This window comes from Equus przewalskii, chromosome 23 (genome assembly GCF_037783145.1).
Source record: "Equus przewalskii isolate Varuska chromosome 23, EquPr2, whole genome shotgun sequence".
NCBI classification, from domain to species: Eukaryota; Metazoa; Chordata; class Mammalia; order Perissodactyla; family Equidae; genus Equus; species Equus przewalskii.
Window position 1 is genome coordinate 13,361,040 of NC_091853.1, and position 20,120 is coordinate 13,381,159.

General features: G+C 36.5%; 1 protein-coding gene across 16 annotated transcripts in view; it reads left to right on the forward strand.

Annotated features, from left to right (window-relative positions):
- TDRD5 (tudor domain containing 5) overlaps positions 1 to 20,120 on the forward strand; it is an 82,805-nt gene that overhangs the window by 19,772 nt on the left and 42,913 nt on the right. For all 16 annotated transcript variants that reach the window (XM_008543525.2, XM_070591707.1, XM_070591712.1 and 13 more), the window contains 5 exons: positions 7,352 to 7,435; positions 9,325 to 9,381; positions 14,622 to 14,775; positions 17,014 to 17,222; positions 18,277 to 18,497. In XM_008543525.2, coding sequence (XP_008541747.2) covers positions 7,352 to 7,435; positions 9,325 to 9,381; positions 14,622 to 14,775; positions 17,014 to 17,222; positions 18,277 to 18,497 — 725 coding nt within the window. The remainder of the gene's footprint in view (positions 1 to 7,351; positions 7,436 to 9,324; positions 9,382 to 14,621; positions 14,776 to 17,013; positions 17,223 to 18,276; positions 18,498 to 20,120) is intronic.

A 20,120-nucleotide genomic window follows, 5' to 3' on the forward strand; every position in this document is an offset into this window, starting at 1 on the left:
GTTCTAGGGGAATTTGGGGAGAAAAAGCAATTAAAAAAAAAAAAGATTGGCAACAGTTGTTAGCTCAGGTGCCAACCTTTAAAAGAGAAAATATCATTGCAATTCCAACTGGGATTGCATTGAATCTGTAGATTGAGTTAGGAAGTATAGAGATTTTAAGTATGTTTATTCTTCCAATTCATAAGCATGGAATATCTTTCCATTTCTTTATGTCTTTGATTTCTTTCAATAATTTCTTATAGTTTTTAGTGTGTAGATCTTTCACCTCTTTAGTTAAATTTATTCCTAGGTATTTTATTCTCTTTGTTAAGATTGTAAATAGGATTGTATTCTTAATTTCTCTTTCTGCTGGTTCATTATTAGTGTATAGAAATGAAACTGATTTTTGTATGTTGATTTTATACCCTGCAACTTTACTGTGTTTGTTGATTATTTCTATTAGTCTTTTGGTGGATTCTTTAGGGATTTCTATATATAGAATTATGTCGTCCACAAATAGCGAGTTTTTTACTTCTTCCTTTCCAATTTGGATCCCTTTTATTGGCAGGGGCTGAGCTGCGAGTGCACCCCCTGCAGCCTCTGTTCACAGGTGCGGGCACTGGTGTGAGGTTCACCCCTTGGATGGCTGCTGCTGCGGGAGGGAGTGGGCTACTCCCCCGGTTCCACTGCCTGCGGAGGTCTAGTTCACCTACCTTCAGATGTATAGATGCATGGATCTGTTAGGCCTCCTGTTGTACTGTGTCAGGGGTCCTGTGCTGGCCAATGGATGTCCCCAACGTAGAGGGGAGAGACAAAGGGAATAACGCACTCCACCATGATGTTGACGTCACCCTGAACTTGTTTGTTTTAAATAGATTCCTCACAGGTTTTCCAAATAGACCATGGTAATGTTTATGAATAATGTTTGCTTTGTTTTTTCCAATGTTTAAAGTTCTTTTTAAATTTTTATTATTATTTTTTTAAACATTGGCACCTGAGCTAACAACTGTTGCCAATCTTCCTTTTTTTTGGTTCCTTCTTCTTCTCCCCAAAGACCCCCAAGTACATAGTTGTATACTGTAGTTGTGAGTGCCTCTGGTTGTGCTCTGTGTGACGCCACCTCAGCGTGGCCTGATGAGCGGTGCCATGTCCATGCCCAGGATCTGAACCAGCAAAACCCTGAGCCACCAGAGTGGAGCACGCTAACTTAACCATTCAGCCATGGGGCTGGCCTCTCCAATATTTAATGTTCTTATTTGCATTTTCTAAATTTCTTGTACCGACTAAGAATTCCAGAAAAAATATTAAAATATGATAGTGCATAATTTTTTTTGGAGACTTTAAACTTTGTAGACTTGAGTGGGAAGACTCTGCCTTTAACTGCTGAGCCAGGCAGTAACAACTGCAAAGATGGGACCTTTGCTTTGGGCATGGCTCCAAGGAATGGAGTGAGAGAGATGCCAGGTACACTTTTTCTATGTTTATTTTCCTTTGCATTTCGTCCTGTGTTTTGCAGCTCCAAGAATTCCTCGTAGATGTAACCTAACAACCACATCTCACTTCCAGTTGAAGTTTTGGCCATCAGAACTATTTAAATCTTATTCTAAGGAGTGGGCTCTATTCCTAAACTATATAGTTTAATTTCCTAGCAGGCTAGAGTCTACATAATTATCAGATCCCATGTAATCCTATTTATAAAAAGTACAACTTTCCATTTCTTTAAAATTATAGACCTATCACTTTGCTAGGTAGTCCCTCAAAACTCTACAAGTATATGTTTCTTTATGTGCATAGAAAGAAACATAAATATGTTAATAATATTAAAGTTGTAAATTTGCAGATTTCTATTTTCTTTTGATCGTCTGTATTTTATATTTTTCTACAGTGAAAATATGTTATTTTGTTATAAGAGAAAAATGTTATTAAAAAGACAAATATTTGGGGCTGGCCCCATGGCCGAGTGGTTAAGTTCGCGCGCTCCGCTGCAGGCAGCCCAGTGTTTCGTTGGTTCGAATCCTGGGCAAGGACATGGCACTGCTCATCAAGCCACGCTGAGGCAGCGTCCCACATGTCACAACTAGAAGGACCCACAACGAAGAATATACAACTATGTACTGAGGGGCTTTGGGGAGAAAAAGGAAAAAAAAAATAAAATCTAAAAAAAAAAAAGACAAATATTTGTTTCTGCTTTGTGAAATGAGAATTAATCCTTCTTCATTTTTCTACTGCAAGAGGAACAGGCAGGCTTGGTCATTAGCATCCAATCCTTGCCCATTGCCATGCTGTGTTTCACACAGCAAATGGTTAGAAGCCTGTTTTATAAGACACGAATAAGTTTTTTACCCTTCAGTTTCCTTTATTTTGAGCTCTTGAGAGGAAGTTGAGGTGAGGAATGAAAATGTGAGTGGGTGAGTATGGATTAACTATATTTTCTGGTGAATGAAGCCTCAGATGCGCTGTCCAGCCCAGCTCATCAGAATTCTCTGCATTAGTGTCCAGTCCTAGACCACAGCTAACGCTGGTGTTACTTTGCTTGCCATTAGTAGGTCATTGCCTGTAAGAGTGGTCAAGGAACCAGGGATCTGGCATTTCTATGTTCTCTAGCCTTAAGACCATGTAAGAGTACCCCATCCTACCCTACCCACTGTCTTAAACGTTAGAAAGCTTTTTTGTAACATTCAGCATAAGATTTAAAGTAGTGTACCTGGAATTATAAAGGAAGATCTTCTGGTCTTAAATGAATTAAAAATAAGGGCTGGGGTCTTAGTTTGCACCTAATTTTGAATTTGTACCTAAATGATTGATAGTTTTTATGTGAATTAGGTGTTATACTTGGTATTGCATATAAGAAAAGAAGCTTTTTTATGTCACCTGATGATCTGGCTGAACTATCTTTTAAGAGTATCCTTGACAAGTGACTGGATGTGTTAAACAATTATTGTTAGAAAGAGCCATTCATTGAGTTAATTAATGTAATTCTCTGGAAGTTGCATTTTCTGGCCAACTTAAAATAGTTTTTTTTCCCATGAGTTCAGATGAAATTTTTAGTATGGCAAGTCAGATTTCATATTGCCTAGCTTTTAGTCAAATGAGATTACCTAGCAAATATTTAAGCAGTTGAAAACATCACTTCTGCATGTGTGTGTCTGCCAGTTTTGTGATCTTTATCAGAAATGTATTAATGTTTTACCATATGGCCAAAAGTTTCTGTAGTATATTCCTCTAAGATGTAACTTCTGTTCCTTTCTGCTTTTAGCCTCATGCATCTTCCTTCCAAAATGCTTCTGCCCTCGTGTTTCTGAATATCACCCAGGTGTCCAGGTGTCTGTTTAAAACTTTTTCTTGTTACAAAAGTGATACAGATTGATTGCAGAAAATTTGAAATACGAAAAAGGATAGAAGAAAAATAAAAATCACCTATACTTTTATCACCCAGAAAAGTTTTTTAAAAATAAATAAAATTAGAATCATTTTGATCTAGGTTTGTGAACTGCTTTTTTTTTAGCCCTAATTACATGTTATGAACATCCCACATTCTTAAATATTGTCATGTAACATAATTTTTAATGGCAGTATGAATATGTCATAATTTAACTTATAACCTCGGTTGAGCATTTAAGCTGTTTCTAGTTTTTGCTATTAGAAAAACCTTATGATGAAAATCTTGCTCAAATTTGCACGTATCTCCATTACTCCGCAGGATAAATTTCTGGAGGAACAGTCACTGCTTCGAAGGAATGTGTACTTGTAAGGCTTGTCGTGTATGCAGTTAGGTTGTCCTCCATAAGAGCTGTTTCGGTTAATGCTCACATAGATGTACGTGAACGTGCTTCCTGTCCCTTTGCTAATACCCAGAATAGATGAGCACTTCTTCAGAAGACCTCCCCTGGCCTCTCCCTCCTCACCAAACCCAGTCGAAGTTAGGTCTCTCATTGCTTTCCCAGCACCTTCAGGCATATTATCCTTTCATGACACTCTGGGCTTTTTTCATAATATTTATTGTAATTGTAACTATGTATTATTTGTGTGATGTTTCCTGTCTGTCTCCTCACACTAGACTGCAAGCTGCATGAGGGCAGTGACCATATCCAGTTTATTACCCCTGTATATCCCGGGGTATAATTAGTATAATGTGAAACACGTAGGGTGTGTTCAGTACATATTTGTTGAATGAAGAAATGGGCATTATTGTAAAAATTTTCCAATTTGATATGAAAATAAGTATATCTATTAGTGCCTATTTATTAGAAGTTGAACTTTCTGCTTTTATTGGCTATTCAGTATTAATTTTTATGAATTGTCTGTTCATGTCTTTGTCCATTTTTCTGAGGAGTGTATCTTTTTGATTCAAAACTCTTCTCTGGTCCTAGAGGCTGCTCTCTGAATATGGCCTGTTTTGGGTCACTTTGCATCTTTATTTATGCCCGTTGTCCTCTTGATTTATTGCCCGTTCCTTGTGTTTTGGTATGTAGGCGTCTGAGACTAAAGCATTATTGAAATCAGGGTCCCCTCTTGATTACTCTCCTCGTGTCAGTCACTGATTACCTCCCACTCTTACTTTTCCCCCCGGACATTATAACTTCTATTCTCTAATTATACATTTCCCCAAGTTTACCTGGACTTTAAAATTAAAAGATGTAAAAAAATCGCTCCCACCACTTTTGGTTTAAAGTCAGCTTAATTTAGTCATCTAGCTTGAGGCAAAAAATATTTTTTTCTTACTTTTTTGAGAAGCATTCTGTTCCTAGCTAAGAGCCCATCATGTGACATCTTAAGCCCAGGCCTGGCACATATTTTCTCTAAAGGCCACATAGTACGTATTTGAGGTTGGGGGCCGGATGGTCTCTGTGGTACCCACCCTACTTTGCCCTTGTAGAGCGAAAGCAACGTGGGCAATGTCAGTGAATGAGTGTGGCCATGTTCCAATAACACTTTATTTATGGATACTGAAATTTGAATTTCGTATAATTTTCATGTGTCAACAAATGTTATTCTTTTTTTGATGTTTTTCCCCCAACCATTTAAAAATGTCAAGGCCATTCTTAGCTCATGGCCTCACAAAGACAGATGTCAGCCCAGATTTGGCCCAACGGCCACAGTTTGCTGACCTATCAGAGTCCGTGCTCAAGAGAGACAAATCAAGTTTTTAATCACCATCCCGCCATTTACATTCCAGTTTCCCACACTCTTGCAATTGATTAAAAACCAGCAAAAACCTACCTCTGTGTTTCAAGGTCCTTTAGTTGCCTGCATAAAACTTCAAGTTCTTGAGGCTGTTTCCATGGTTTCTTATTATTCCTCCTTGTGGAATCAGCAATTCCTTCCTCTCTGTTGTCTTCCTTCCCAGTTTCTGTGGATTCCACTTATGTAATATCCCCCTTTCTCCTCTTGTTCTCTTAGCAGCCTTGTGACAGCTCTCACTCAGAGAGTTGCAGTGGTCTCCTAACTGGTTGTCCACCCTCCAGTCTAATTTTCTGCTTCAGGATTAAAGTTCTGGTAATGTCTTTCCCCTGCCAAAAATCTCTGATGGAAGTTTTGTCTACATGGCCAAGGAAAGCTCCTTAGTTTGGATTTAAGGTTCTGTGATATCCTCCAGTCCGCCTCTCTCAGTTTTCTCTTTCACTTCTTCCTTAATGCCTTCAGGGAAACTGTTTCATTCTTTTTCCTTTGTTCGTGAAGTTCCTTCTACCTTCATTGCCCTCTCTACCACCTCGCTCTGCAGTATTCTCCCCATCCTTCAAGGCCCTTCTAAAAGGAAGCCTTCCGTATATTTATAACTGAATGTGATGAATATCCCGCTGCACTTTGTACCTCTTTAATGGCACTTAGAGCCCGCCTTAGGTTGGAGCTGTTGATGCATTGATCTTATTTCCCCACCTAATTGTGTAAGTGGCTTGAGAGGAATGACGCTGTCAAAGATGACCTTTTTTTGTCCCCTGAAACACCTAGCACAGTAATAATTTAATAAGTTATTGTATTGAATCTTCAGGTGGTAGGAGCATATTGGGATGTGAAAAGTCAGTTATGTTTAGATTCTCTTACTGTTCACTGGGAGGGCTTCAGGGAATCGTCTCATGGCAGCAAGGAGTACAAAGAACAGAAGACCAAGGGCTGAGGCCTTTCGTGAAGCTGGTGATGTAATCGTAGGAATCTAATCCTCCGCTTCCCAGATCCCATTTTCCCATTAACCTTATGAGATACAGAGATTATCTTTCATTTTTCAGTTGAAGAAACTGAGACATAAAAGGTCACACAGTTTGTCATTCCTTACAAGTGACAATAAGATGAAAGATTAAAAAATAAGAAGTTTAGAAGGAAAAAATATTAAGTGATTGTGCTTGTGTGATAGGATTTTAGGTAATCTGTGTTTTTCTTTATATCTTTGTGTCTTTTCTAATGTGTGTTTTTTTACGTTTCTCTTTAAGCATAATGATCTTTCACTCCACTTTAGATCTCCCCTGCTGTGGCTTTTCGCTGGACCTTGGCTGTCTGGATAGGCTCCATCCTACTCTCTGATCGTAATCTCCTGTGCTTCCAGCTTATGTTTTCAGTTGTTCCCATACATCATCTTTTTACCTTATTGGGGCCTCTCTATGCCATTGGCTTCTCTCTGCTAAAATCCTCAGATCCCCTGCTTTCTTAACTCAGGCCCCTCCTGTCTTTACTCCTCCCTATAGTTTAGATTATCATCCATTATTTCCTCAACTTTTATTTTACCACTTTTTCTACTTTCTCAACTGTCTGAGCTCTCTCCCCTTTCTGTCCGCTCTTAGGAATGGGCTTTGCTTCTGAACTCACAGAGGAAATACTGAAGCCATCAGATAGTAACTCTGTCCACCTTCTGACCCACATTTGTGGAGCTTTTTCCCTATCCCTGCTGGGTCTGTCTTTCCCCTTTTCTCTACAACAGAGGAGCTTTTCCTTCTTGTGCTCGCTTGAGGGCCAGTCATTCCACCAGTGCCCTGGCTCACACTTAGTCCCACCTTCCAGGGCCCTTCCACCATCCCATCTCTTCCCCGCATTAGGCATTCACTAAGTATGTGTTTAATAAACATTGAATACTTTCATAAACAGAAGAAAATGAGTAACAAAAGTCCTTTCTGGATAAGAGTATGGGATGGAGTAATTGAAGACTAGAATCTAATTGTTATAGAGAATGTTAATTATCCTGGAAGATTCCAGAGTGTTTAGTTTTATAAATATTCCATCTACTCTAAATGTATTTTATATGCTATGAAATGCTACAGTGCCTCTTAAGAGGTATTTTATTCATTTGATTGAAATACATTTCCTCTGATAGATATTTCCTTTACATACAGTTTAGATTTATTTTTGACATTTTTTTTACTAGATTTTTTTTCTTTTTTCATAGTTGGAGAACACATTCAAATCAGTTATTGCACAAATTGGACCTGGAGGGACTATCAATCCAGAACTAAAAGATAAGATAAAATTTGTAAGTATTTTCTTTTTCTGAAAATGGATAAGAATAAGTAATTGTACATTTAGATATCATTTGTGGATAAATTTAATTTGCCTACAGCTATTATTAGTTTTGTATTTATACCTGATCTTTTCAAATGTGTTGCAAATGGAGGGGCTGTTCTTTTAAGATCAGGAAAATAACCCGATAAATTACACACCCCTAAAAATTTTTAAATGTTGTCAAAATTATGTAGAAAATTTGTTCCTCCATGAATTCTCTCTCCTCTTTTTTCTCCCCCTCACCCCAATAAATCATCCTTAACAAACAGTTCAAGATCCTTCAAATACCAATTTTATATACATATATGTGAACTATTATTTTAAACAGTGCATGGTATGCCATTGTGTTGATGTACCGTATTTCATTTATGAGATCCATGATTGACTGACATTTGGGTTATTCCTAGCCTTGGCTATTAAAAAATGCTGTAGTTAATATCCTTAAACATTTATCTAGAAGTGGAATTGCCAATGGTATTGAATATTTTAAATTTTGATGTTAAATATTACTAAATTGCCCTCTAAAATGTTTGAACAAATTTACACTCCCGCTTACAGTGAAATGTTATTATCCAATCATGTTGTTTTAATTTATACCTTTTGGTTTCTACATTAAGTATCTTTTCATATGCTTAGTAGCCGTTTATATTTGTTATGTGAATTGCCTGTTGATGTCCTTGCCCTAATTTACTGTTTTGCCTTATTAATTTGTAAAAGCCCTCTGACTGTTACGTGTTGGGCTAGAGAGTATGTACACTTAAAATTTAGGTGGGAGCTGTTAATTCTGATTTGAATAATCAGAGTGCTATTACCGCACTTAACTGCCTTATATTATTCCTTTTTAGCTGTTGTGATTTTACTGGGAGAAATACAAAAACCTTGGTGGATTCAGGCCCCGTTTTTTTGTTTGGACATTTTAGCAAGTGTCCAACAATTGGGTTTACTCAACAGTGCTCAATATGACTTCTTTATGGTAACAAAAAATCAGAGAAAAATTAAGAATCCTTTGATAAAGGATTGGTTAAATTACCCACTCAAACTAGGGAATATCATGCAGCTCATAAGAAAGTTGATGTGTGTCACTATTATTTACATGCAAGTATCTCCTTGGCATGTTGTTGGGCTTTAAAAAGAGATTTTATATAATGGCATGTTTGGTATTGTCCGTTTGTATAAAATCATGAACAGTCTGCATATATGTGTGCATAAAGAGGTTTCTGGAAGGATGATTTCTGAAAAGCAGCAGTGATTATCTCTGGGTCACAGAATTTGGGGATAATTTTTACTTTATATTTTTCTGAAGCTTGAATTAGAAATTTTTATAAAATATATCTGGACAAATCTAGGAAAACACAAAGCTTTTTATATTTTATAGGAATAGAGTAAGTCTACTTGTAAGAATTTATCCTAAAAAATAATTGGACAGGTGTGCAAGATGCAAGTGTGAGGATAATTGTTACAGTATTTGTGATGATGAAAAATAGGAAATAGTCATAGAGGATCGAGTAAATAAATTTAAGTATATTGAATACTTTTTGAAAAGTCTGTAGCCAGTAAACATGTCAATCCCTATTTACCAACATGGAAAGATGTCTGTGGTATGATAGTAAAAAACTGGTTATGGAAATAATGGCCTTATTTTTATATTAAATATAGGTATATTGTTGTGCATATGGACAACAATGGCTACTATTTATGGACATTTTCTCTTTGCTTAACTGTATTTTCCAAAGTTTTCTATAATGTCCATTGTACTTCTTTTCTGCCATTTAAAATGCTTGAAATTATTTTGTAGAATATTTATTTTATGAGAGCTAAAGCTAAATATGGTTATATTGTATTTTATTTTCTATGTATTAGGTTGTATCCAAGTTTCCAGAAGGCTTGCTTATTTCTAAACTGCTTGGAGAGTTTGAGGTGAGTGTTTTCTTTTTCACCAACCTGGTTTTTTATGGCTTATGTTTCTTGTGATAGAGGTTTTGTTGCTACTCCCTGGATCCTCCAAGTCTGTGCTCTGGAACATCTTGTTTTGCAATTTGGTGTCCTTTTCTTTACTAAAGAGTTAAGAACATGGTCCTTAATAAATGTTTGATTATGCATAGGAAGGATTTTTTTTACTACTTTCTGTTATTGTTAGATTAAAAGTTAATTTATTTAATGTCTGATAATACCAAGTGTTAGTGGGAATGTGGAGAAACAGAATACCTCCTACACTGCTTGTGGGACAAGACCCCTTTGGAGAGCATTTTGGCATTAGCAAGTAAAGCTGAAGATATTTACCCAGTGATCCAGTAGTTCCACTGCTACGTATGCACTTTAGAGACACTCTTACACGTGTGCACATGGAGACATACATGAGACATGTACATTGCAGCATGGCAAAAAACTGGAAACAAGTTAAATGGCCGTCAAGAGGAGAATAGATAAATAAATTGAGATTGACATTCCATACAATGGAATAATATGTAGTAGAGAAAATAACTGAACTGGATCTGCTCTGTAGCATGATCATTTTTGGAATCATAATGTTTAGTGAAGAAATCAAGTTGCAGAATGATAATTCAGATACTGCCACATATCCAATTTTTAAAAATGGTAAGACTGTACATATGTTAACTGTGTGCCAGGCTCTATTCTGATTGCCATTCATATGGTAATTCATTTGATTTTTCACAACAAACCGAGACACAGAGAAGTAACTTGCTTAAGGGTCAGATAGCCAGTAATGGGTAGAGATGGGGTTTGAACCCTGGGCAACATGGGGCTTCAGAATCCTAACTCTTAACTACTGTGCTGTGAAAACTATCATATATTTGTAAATATAAACATGGATATTATGAGATACTATAGCATAATGGTTAAGATGCGTCACTCACCTCTATGTGCTATTTTATAGAGGATGTGTAAAGTCAGGATAATATTACCTACTTTATAGAGTTTTGTGAAGTTTAAATGATTTAAAATAAAGTGCTTAGAACAGTGCCTGCCACATAGAAATTGTTCAATAAATGTTAACTCATAGTTGAAGAAGAAGAAGAAAACTTAGATAGGAAAGATACACATCATCTGTCAATGATGGAGAAAACTTAAATTCACATTCTTTTAAAGAAATGAATCTTTTAGAGCCAAAAAGTTTATTTAAATAGGCCCATGGGAGAAAGCTATAACAAAGGGTCTTGATGTTTTTTGGATTAACAAATAAAGTCACTTATCTAATATTGAAATTACAGAATAAAGTCTGGGAATAATAGAATATGACTTAATTGTCCTAAAATTTATGGGTAAAATCAACCTCTTATGCCAGATTCATGACTCAAAGTGAACAGTTTTCTGCCATGAACATTTTAGCAAATGTAGTTTCCTGTAATAAAAATGCATGGTGTTAAGGTTACAAGTCAACAATTTTGGAGAAATTAAAACAAACATTTAAATTTTATGGAGAGGCTCTTTGCTCTTCTTTATAAACACACTTAAGCAGAAATCCAACTTTATGATTAGAAATATATAGTAAGTATAGATTTAATTTAACCTGTATTCTAACTTGTAGAAACACTTTCTAACCCTTTATTTATCCAACATGATATTAAAGCTACCTGTGTGATTAGTCCTCTTGAAATACTTGGTCAACAGTATACCATTCTTGTGTTACATGTACATGTAATTACATGTCTTACATCTACATGTGTTGTAATGTAAATGGTTATATGTTTGTAATAAAGCCAAAGAATGGAACAGAACAAATACTGAAAACTGTAATTTGAGTAAACTTTAATGAAATGGAAAATTTGAAACTATATATTGAAAAAGCACATTGCATACCTGAGAATATCAACCCAGAATGACCAACACCAAATTATTGGACTTAAAGAAAAAGAGAAAGCTATTCTTTGGGCATCTAAACAAAAAGAGCAAGTGACTTATAAGGGAGACAGAATTAAGTTATAGACATTTTCACAGCAATGTTCTATGCTAGAAGAAAAGGGAGCAATGTGTTTCAGGTATTCAAGGAAAGAAAATGTGAGCCAAGGATTTTATAGGTAGCAAAATTGACTTTCAACTATAGAGAACCAGACAAGCTATTATCACTGTGCAAGAATTCAAGAACTATTGTTCCCATGAGCCCTTCACAAGGAGTCTACTGAAGAAGGAACTTCAAATGACCAAACTCACTAAGGAGACATGACAGAACTGACAGTGAGCGCCACTTATAAAACTAAGACCAAATGAGCGTTAGAAAGGGGAGAATATAGTAAGTAATGGCTATATACCCTTACAATGTAGATAAACGACAGTTACGCAAAATAGTAGAAAGAGAAGGGGTAAGCATGGGCAAAAAATTTTAACTGCTTTTATTAATTATATTGGTGGTAATATTAGTACTATCATTCTGAGACTATGGTGTAATGTGGTATAGAGCATATTAATAATTACGGGATATATGGGAGTAATTATGGGATAATTTTAATTGTATGTACAAGGATATTATAATTAAGTAAATCCAGCCTGGAACATCTTATCATTCCAGACCACAAGGAAGCTCTTAAAGACTAGGTCAACACCAGGAGGGCTCAGGAAATCCACTTGAGGAGTTATTTCAGATTTCAATATGGATAATAATTGCAGTGGTTTGAAGCCCATCAAATATGTTTAATTCTTTGAGTTCATGTGATATTAAAAACTGTTTGGTCACCATGGAGGATGATAGAGAACCAATCATTTTCTTGAAAAATGGTAAATAAAGAGAAAGAGCCAGTCACTTATCCTGGCTTTCCTAAATGAACTGGTATGACTAGCTAACCAAATAGCAGATGAGGGGAGCATATCTCTATAAAATGTTCCAACTAAATAACCAAAAAAATTTGATAAAATTAGATTATCACTATGTTAAAACCCTCAATAAAATAGTGAATCTAGGCATTGATCAGTAATGGCTCCTAACAATGCCAAAAAAGAGACAGCCAGACACTATGTGCCTCTTTTCAGAACACAGCATCGCTTACAGTGTTGTCAAAGAGATGGAGCATGAGTCTGATCAAGCCTATGGACCCAGCTGTCAATTTACAGAAAATAGTGTTTGCACTACGTGTGTGTCATCTGCAGAATCCAACTGCGAGGAAATGAAATCATGTAATAGGGATGTGTACATATATTTGAAGGCATAAATATAAACTCTAAGGAAAGAATAATATAACTAAAAATGGGTTGGAGATGGAAGAGGAGTGAGGAGAATGGGAGTAGAAATATACCAGTTACTTCCTTGCTTATGGTTGGGAGTCTGTAAAGCAGAAAGCGTAACAAAGGAATTAGGGCAAAATATATCTGACATGTCAATCAGTGGACTAAACTTACTGAAAAACTGAGTCCCAGGGTCACAAAGCAAAGCTCAGTTATGTTTCATATACTGACATGGAATTATCTCTATATTAACTGAAAAAAGCAAAATGTGTATAATAGATGTAATGTGTTATATTGAAGGATGACACGTGTTCATGTTTTGACAATTTCTGGAAAGTTTCACAAGAAACTGGTGATGATGGTTTGTGCAAGAAACTGCCTCTAGGCAGGTGATCTCCTGGGTCACTGAGGGATGGATGGGAGTGGACTGGAGACTTAGTTTTTGCTGGATACCTGTTTGAAACTTCCAATTATCACTTAATTATTCAAAAAATTAATAACTTACATTTAAAAAAATCCTTGCCAAACTAGTCTTGTGCTCAACTGATTTGTATATTCATAGTATTAGGCTCTTACAGAGAAGGTAAAAAAAAATTAAAGAGATTAATGAGCATAAAAGGAAAAGAAGCCACGATATGTAACGTACAAACAAGTAGACAGAGATGCCAAGTCTGGTTCACCATCACCCTCCCCCTGGCCTGTACCAGTTCTTTCGCTCTTGGGGTGTTCACTATTGGCTGTAGGTGTGATTATGAATGACTGTTTTAAACCATGGCTTGACTGATGGTGGGCCCCCATTTTTAGAAGAGTCCTGGGAGAAGTCATAAAGAGTTAAGTTGGGCCTCAGAGGATCACACGAACAGGAAGGTCTGCCCTGCATTAGTCCCAGCCTCTGTCAGGGTCGGTCCTTTTAGAGTGTTTGCCTTCTGTGTACCTGTCCATCTTCCCCACTGTGTAAGTCAGAGCAAGGATTTATTTCTTCCTAACACCTAGTCAGAGGAAGAAAGCAAGAATTATGATTAGCTCAAGTGCTTTACCTCAGTTTGGGAGACACAAGTTTAGTTAAGAATTTGAACATTTTTATCGTGTGCTCTGCTTGGGTGGCCCAGGGTTCACGGGTTTGGATCCTGGGTGCTGACTTATGTGCCGCTCATCAAGCCATGCTAAGGAGACATCCCACGTACAAAATAGAGGACGGTTGGTGCAGATGTTAGCTCAGTGACAATAGTCCTCGAGCAAAAAGAGGAAGATTGGCAACAGATGTTAGCTCAGGGCCAATCTTCCTCACCAAAAAAAAAAGAAGAAGAAGCATTTGAACATTTTAATGGGAGGTCTTATTAATGAGGAAGCAAACTTCCTAATTCACTGTACAGTTTAAACCAAACATTTAGTATCTATCCTAGATATATTCTCTTCTATCTATATTTGGTATAATTTTTCTTGTTTTCCAAGGCAAGGAAATCAAACAGTATACGGTAAGAAATACACTGACACCTGCTTATTTGTCTCAACTTCTTGGGTGAAATAATAAAATTTTAAGGAAATATTTTAAAATAGTATTACTTTATTGCATATTGAAAGTGGTAGTGAATATTCTCTCTCAAAATAGGGAAATATCAACAGTTTTATTAGAATTTTTGTATTTTGTTCATTCTCTTTTTTTTTTGACTTTCACTTTATAATCAGACGTTAAAAATGAGAGATAAAAAGGTCCCCTAGTTTTCACCTCAGTTTGTCATATGCTCTAAGAGGAGCTGGAGCTTGCCCTAGAAGTTTCGTGGTGAGGGCTTTTAGGTCTCTTGGTTTGCATTGTACTTGCATGGAAGCAGCCTTGAGAACGCCTGCATTCACTGAGCCTTACAAATTTAGCTTGGCTAAGTCCAGATTGAAGCGTTGTCCAAGGGCAGCTGTATATGTTGTGTTCCTGGTATCTGACGTTGTTGTTTCATATTATTTGTGTGTGTGGTTTTTTTTCCTGACAGGTACATTTTAAAGAGCAACTTTCACCAAAAAAGTTGGGCTTCTTAAATGTAACAGAACTTGTTGGAGCTCTAAGTGACATTCTCCATGTTGAGTTCAGGGAAGGAGAACAAGATTTACTGGTGTTTGATGCTGATATGAAGCCTCTACCACCTGGTGAGTTGAATTACAATATGATGCAAACCTGATTTTTAATTGTCCCTGTATAGACAAGGAAAAAGAAAGCACTGGTTATGTAATGTTCCTTGTTGTAACCGCATCAGCCAAACAGATCACACGTTAGCCTTGAAAATGTTTTGCATATAATGACCTTCTTTCTGGTGATATTTGTTGTAATAAGGCTCACCTATATTATTAATAAAGACCATCTGAATTTCTAAAATTTAGTTTCTTCGTTGTCCAGATTTTTGGATAATCCTGAGGAGATCAATTTTCTGAAAAGATCTGGTGGGGAAGCGCTAGATAGTTCAGTGGTCCTTAACTCTGGCTGCACATCAAAAGCTTTTTAGAAATACATGGAGATTTAGAATAAATCGGTGTGCACTGAGACCTTGTACTTGTATTTTTTTTAAATACACTATTTATTTTGGGATAATTTTAGAATTTTATAGAAAAGTTTCAAAGATACTACGGAGTTTCCGTGTGCCTTTCCGCCAGTTTCCCCTAATATTAACATTACCATGATACATCTATCAAAAGTAAAAAATTAACATAGGTACCTTACTATTAACTAAATTCCAGATTTCATTCCCATTTGACCAGTTTTCCCACCGTTGTTCTTTTTCTGTTTGTGGATTCACTCCTGCATACCGCATTGCATTTAGGGCACTTGATGTTTTGTTTTGTTTTTTGTAAGGAGGATTGGCCTTGAGCTAACATCTGTAGGGAACTTGATTTTTGTTTGTTTGGGCTTAACTTTTTTTTCTTTTGAAATTTATGTTGAGATTATTATAGATTCATATGCAATATAGTGCTTGTATTTTGATAAGTTTTTACAAGTGGTCATGATGGACAGCTGTTTTTTTTCCAAAATGTAAATGTATCTTTGTTGATTTTTCTGATAATTCAAATAACTCATGTTCATTCTAAAATATTCAAACAGCACAGAGAAGTAGAAAGTTGAAAGTGAACATTTCCCCCAAAACAGTTTGAAAGTAGAACAGTTGAACATTTTACTCCTCCCAAAAATGCTGTTAGAATTTTTATGTAGCCTTCCAGATGTTTTTCTTTTTTTTTTCCCCTAGAGAGTGGCACCTGGGCTAACGTCTGTTGCCAATCTTCTTTTTTCTTCTTTTCCCCAAAGGCCCCCAGTACATAGTTGTATATTCCAGTTGTAGGTCCTTCTGGTTGTGCTATGTGGGACGCTGCCTCAGCATGTCTGCATGAGCGGTGCCGTGTCTGCACCCAGGATCCAAACTGGCGAAACCCTGGTTTCGCCCAAAGCAGAGCCTGTGAACTTAACCATTCGGCCACAGGGCCAGCCCCCGCAGACTTTTTTCGATGTATATGTAAGCATAGCTGGATTATTAAAAAATTACAAACACAATATTTGCTTGTTTAAACAATTCCAACAATGCAGAGGTGGTAACTAGCAGTCATAGTTTTAGTGGGTCTTTTTCTGGACCTCTTCTATGTAATATAGTTATTTATCATATGTATAATTTTCTTATACAATATTGATATAATAGTTTTGTGTAAGTCCTTGCTTTTTATACTTCATATATTATGGATATTTTTCCATATCAGCATATACAAGTTTATTTCATCCTTTTTAACTACATATAATTCTTTTATGTGATTGTATTATAAATTCATTTAACCTGTCTCCTATTGATGGACATGTAAAGTCTATCCATTTTTTATCATTAAAAATACAGTGACAAATATTCTTGTATCTCCATCTTTGTGCACGTATTAGTTTTTCTTTAGGAGCCACCGTGATTTTAGATCTATATGGGGTCTGTTTTAATGTGGCAACCTCTTGTAATCATTATACACATGTAAATTTGAATAAAATACGTGATTTATTGGGAATTCCCTAAAAATTAAGACACGTATAATGAAATATTAAGTAGTCACATACATTAAGCAGTGATGAATGTTCACTGCTAACGTTGAACGAGAAATGAATCGAAATCAGGATGTTGAAAAATAAAACCTTTCACCGAAGTTTAAGAAACCTTACCAGACTTACCCTCTCCCCCCACAACATAAATAAAGATTTGTTCCTATCTGGAACTTCATTTATATCCCTTCGTACTGGATCTGCAAAGACAGATTCCTCTCTCTCATTTATCATTATCTGCCCAGTGCCTGGCACACGGAATGTGCTTAGGAACAGTTATACAAGTTATTTTAATATATATACATAGGACACTCTGTTGGTCATTTCAGATGGAGCTGTTTCGTCAGTTAGAAATTCATGTCTGGTTCAATCAGATAAGAAAACAGAGGCCAAAGCTTGTGTCTCCAGTCCCCCTAGAAATTCACTGTCTACTGCTGCTGTCAAGGCGACTACATGGGATTGCCCTTCAAAAAACCTTGAAGAGCAGAAACAGAAGATTTGCAAGAAGCCTAATCTGGTGGTAAAGCCTTTACAGCTGGTGAGTAAGGTTTAAAGACTTTGAGCATTGGAGAGTCAGCATTATGGAAAGTAACTGAGTGAATGTTTCTTTAAACCAAAATTGTGTTTTAGAAAAGTCTTATTTCTAGACAGGTGATTTCTTGGAAGTCGCCTTATGAGGATTTATTCTGGTTTTTGTCTTCTCTATAACTAGCTTTCCCTCAAGTCTCATTTTAAATTTTTCAGATGGCTTTGAAGATTTGACAGTTCGTTCAAGATGACATTGCTGATTCTCTGTCCATGTTTTTCAAAATGTAGTATTGAAACCCTCGAGAGCTTTAGTGGGAAGAACAGAGGAGCTGTGTTTCAGCTGTATGCCTCAACCACTGCTGCAGGCTGCCCCTATCCTCAGTTATGGGGTGCTTTTATTTTTTTCTCCTTCATTACATCTCCACACACAATTCTCCCTTTTTGTGTCCTCATCTCCTATTACTTATTTTGTTGTTATTAAAGAATTAATTGCTTACTCTTCTTCCCTTCTACCCTCTATTTGTGGCTTCTTTCATGGAAGGAAAACATTTTGTTTGGGGAGCCTGCTATATTTTCTCAAGGACAGTAGGAAAGCCTAAAGAAAATAATATATTTTAGAATGAGAGAGTTTGAGAAACCCTGTTTTTGATCGGAAGACTAATCTGAAATTAAATCCATTCTTTAAAGTTACCTTTGTTGGAAGGGTTGGGTAGGATGAGTATCTTAGTTCAGCCTGAATATTTGCAGTATTATATTTTCAATTTTGTATAGGGCAGTTGTGTAGCACACTTAATTCTTAACATCATAAGGCAGGAGTTTTCGTGTTTTAACACAGGTAAGGATCACCTAAGGAATTTTTTTAAATGAGTAATTGTGGGCCCCACTTCCAGGTATTCTGCATCAGTAGATCTGGGCTAAAGCCTAAGAATCTTCATTTTTGTAATTTCCCGGGTGATTCTGATAAAAGTGACTCGTGAAATATACTTTGAATACATTGTCATAGAGTTTGAAATGTCACCCAAAGATTTATAGTGGTTTCTATGATTTCTTTTTTTAACTTATAGCAAGTAGAAATTAGCAAATCACAGCTCAACCTGGCAATGGCAAATCATGATATCCCACCAGATGCTGTGCGGGACAAGAAACTGTGCAGGTTGCCACCGTTAGATACCAGTACCCTCGTGGGAGTCTTTGTGGAGTACGTCATCTCTCCTAGTCAATTCTACATCCGAATCTATAGCAGGGATTCATCAGAGAAACTTGAAGACATGATGATTGAAATGCGGTAGGAATCTGTTCTTTTCAAAGTATTTTCCCTGTATCTCATTCTAAATCAGCAGTTCTCAAACAGTTTGGTCTCAGGGCTCTTAAAAATTAAGGACCTAAGAGAGCTTTTGTTTATTGATATTTATCATATAGAAATTAAAATCACGAAAGTTTAAAAATAATGATAAGTCCATTTGTGTGAATATAACCTGTTTTTATGAAAAGAAACTATTTTATGGAAATTAGAAGAGTGGCATTGTTTCACATTTTTGCAGATCTCTAATATCTGGCTTCAAGGAAGAAAGTTGAGTTTTAATATCTCCCTCTGTCTTCAATCTCTTGAGATACGTTGTTCTGGTTGAAGTATGTGAAAACATCTGGCCTCGCACAGATAGGTAGCTGAGAGAAGGAGTATTTTAATAGCCTTTCCAGAAGAATATCTTTGATAGTGTACCAAATCTTGACAAATGGTAGTTTTTAAAGATTAGTTGCCATGTGGAATTTGAACTTTTCATTCTCTGCTGTGTTAAAATCCATTGCTCTGCCTTTGCACTTTTTTTTTTTAAAGATTGGCACCTGAGCTAACATCTGTTGCCAGTCTTTCTTTTTTCTTCTTCTCCCCAAAGCCCCCAAGTACGTAGTTGCGTATTCTAGTTGTAGGTCCTTCTGGTTGTGCTATGTGGGACGCTGCCTCAGCACGGCCTGATGAGCGGTGCTAGGTCCATGCCTAGGATCTGAACCAGAGAAACCCTGGGCCGCTGAAGCACAGCATGCAAACTTAACTGCTCGGCCCTGGGCTTGCCCCCTGCCTTTGCACTTTAATGGATCTAAAACTGGCTGTGTAATTGGAGGCTCTGGTGTAAAATTAAAATGCAAGGCTTCTTGTTTAAAAATTAAGAATTTCAAGACAACAGTAGCAGAGCATTGAAGCAAGCATAGGCCCTCCTAAGTGTGGACTCAGTGAAACTGGCCCTGAATGGCTGTGTGACCCCCGGCTGTGATTTCAAAACATGCCTTGGTCATTTGGAAAATACTGGTTCACTGAGTTACGTAGAGCTTCCAAGTGTTGACATACTTCATCACACAATATATTTTTAAAAAATCACATTCATTAATATCGCCACTGATCTTATCAGAAAAGTATTAAGTATTAGGAAGCTGTCAAGCTCATGGTGGTGGATGCAAGATTTCCAAAATTCTAATTGTCACTTGAAAGCTTTGAATTTTATCAATGTTTTCCAATGGCAGGCTCAGTTCGTTTTGGAGAAAGTGTATGAGTTACCCAAGTCTGAATAAACATAGTTTGTTAGTGGTCCTTTCAAGCAAAAATGGTGTTCCATGAAAATAGTGTCTAGTTCATCTTTCAAGTAAAAATAATATTCCACAAAAAGCTGCTAGTTCAGTTCACAACTCAAATGGACAAGTGCTTTTCCTTAAGACAGCTTGGGAAGTGTTTTATGTTACTTTCATTTTTCTCACAGAGAATATTGAGAAGAGTCACTCAGTGGTTGGGACTTAATAAACTTAGTAATTTTTATTCCTTTATCAAGGACATTCTTAAGTGAGATTTGCTTTTTTTTTTCTTTTTTTATTTACTGTGAATGCATGACAGTGACAAATAAATGACAACTAGTAAAACTTG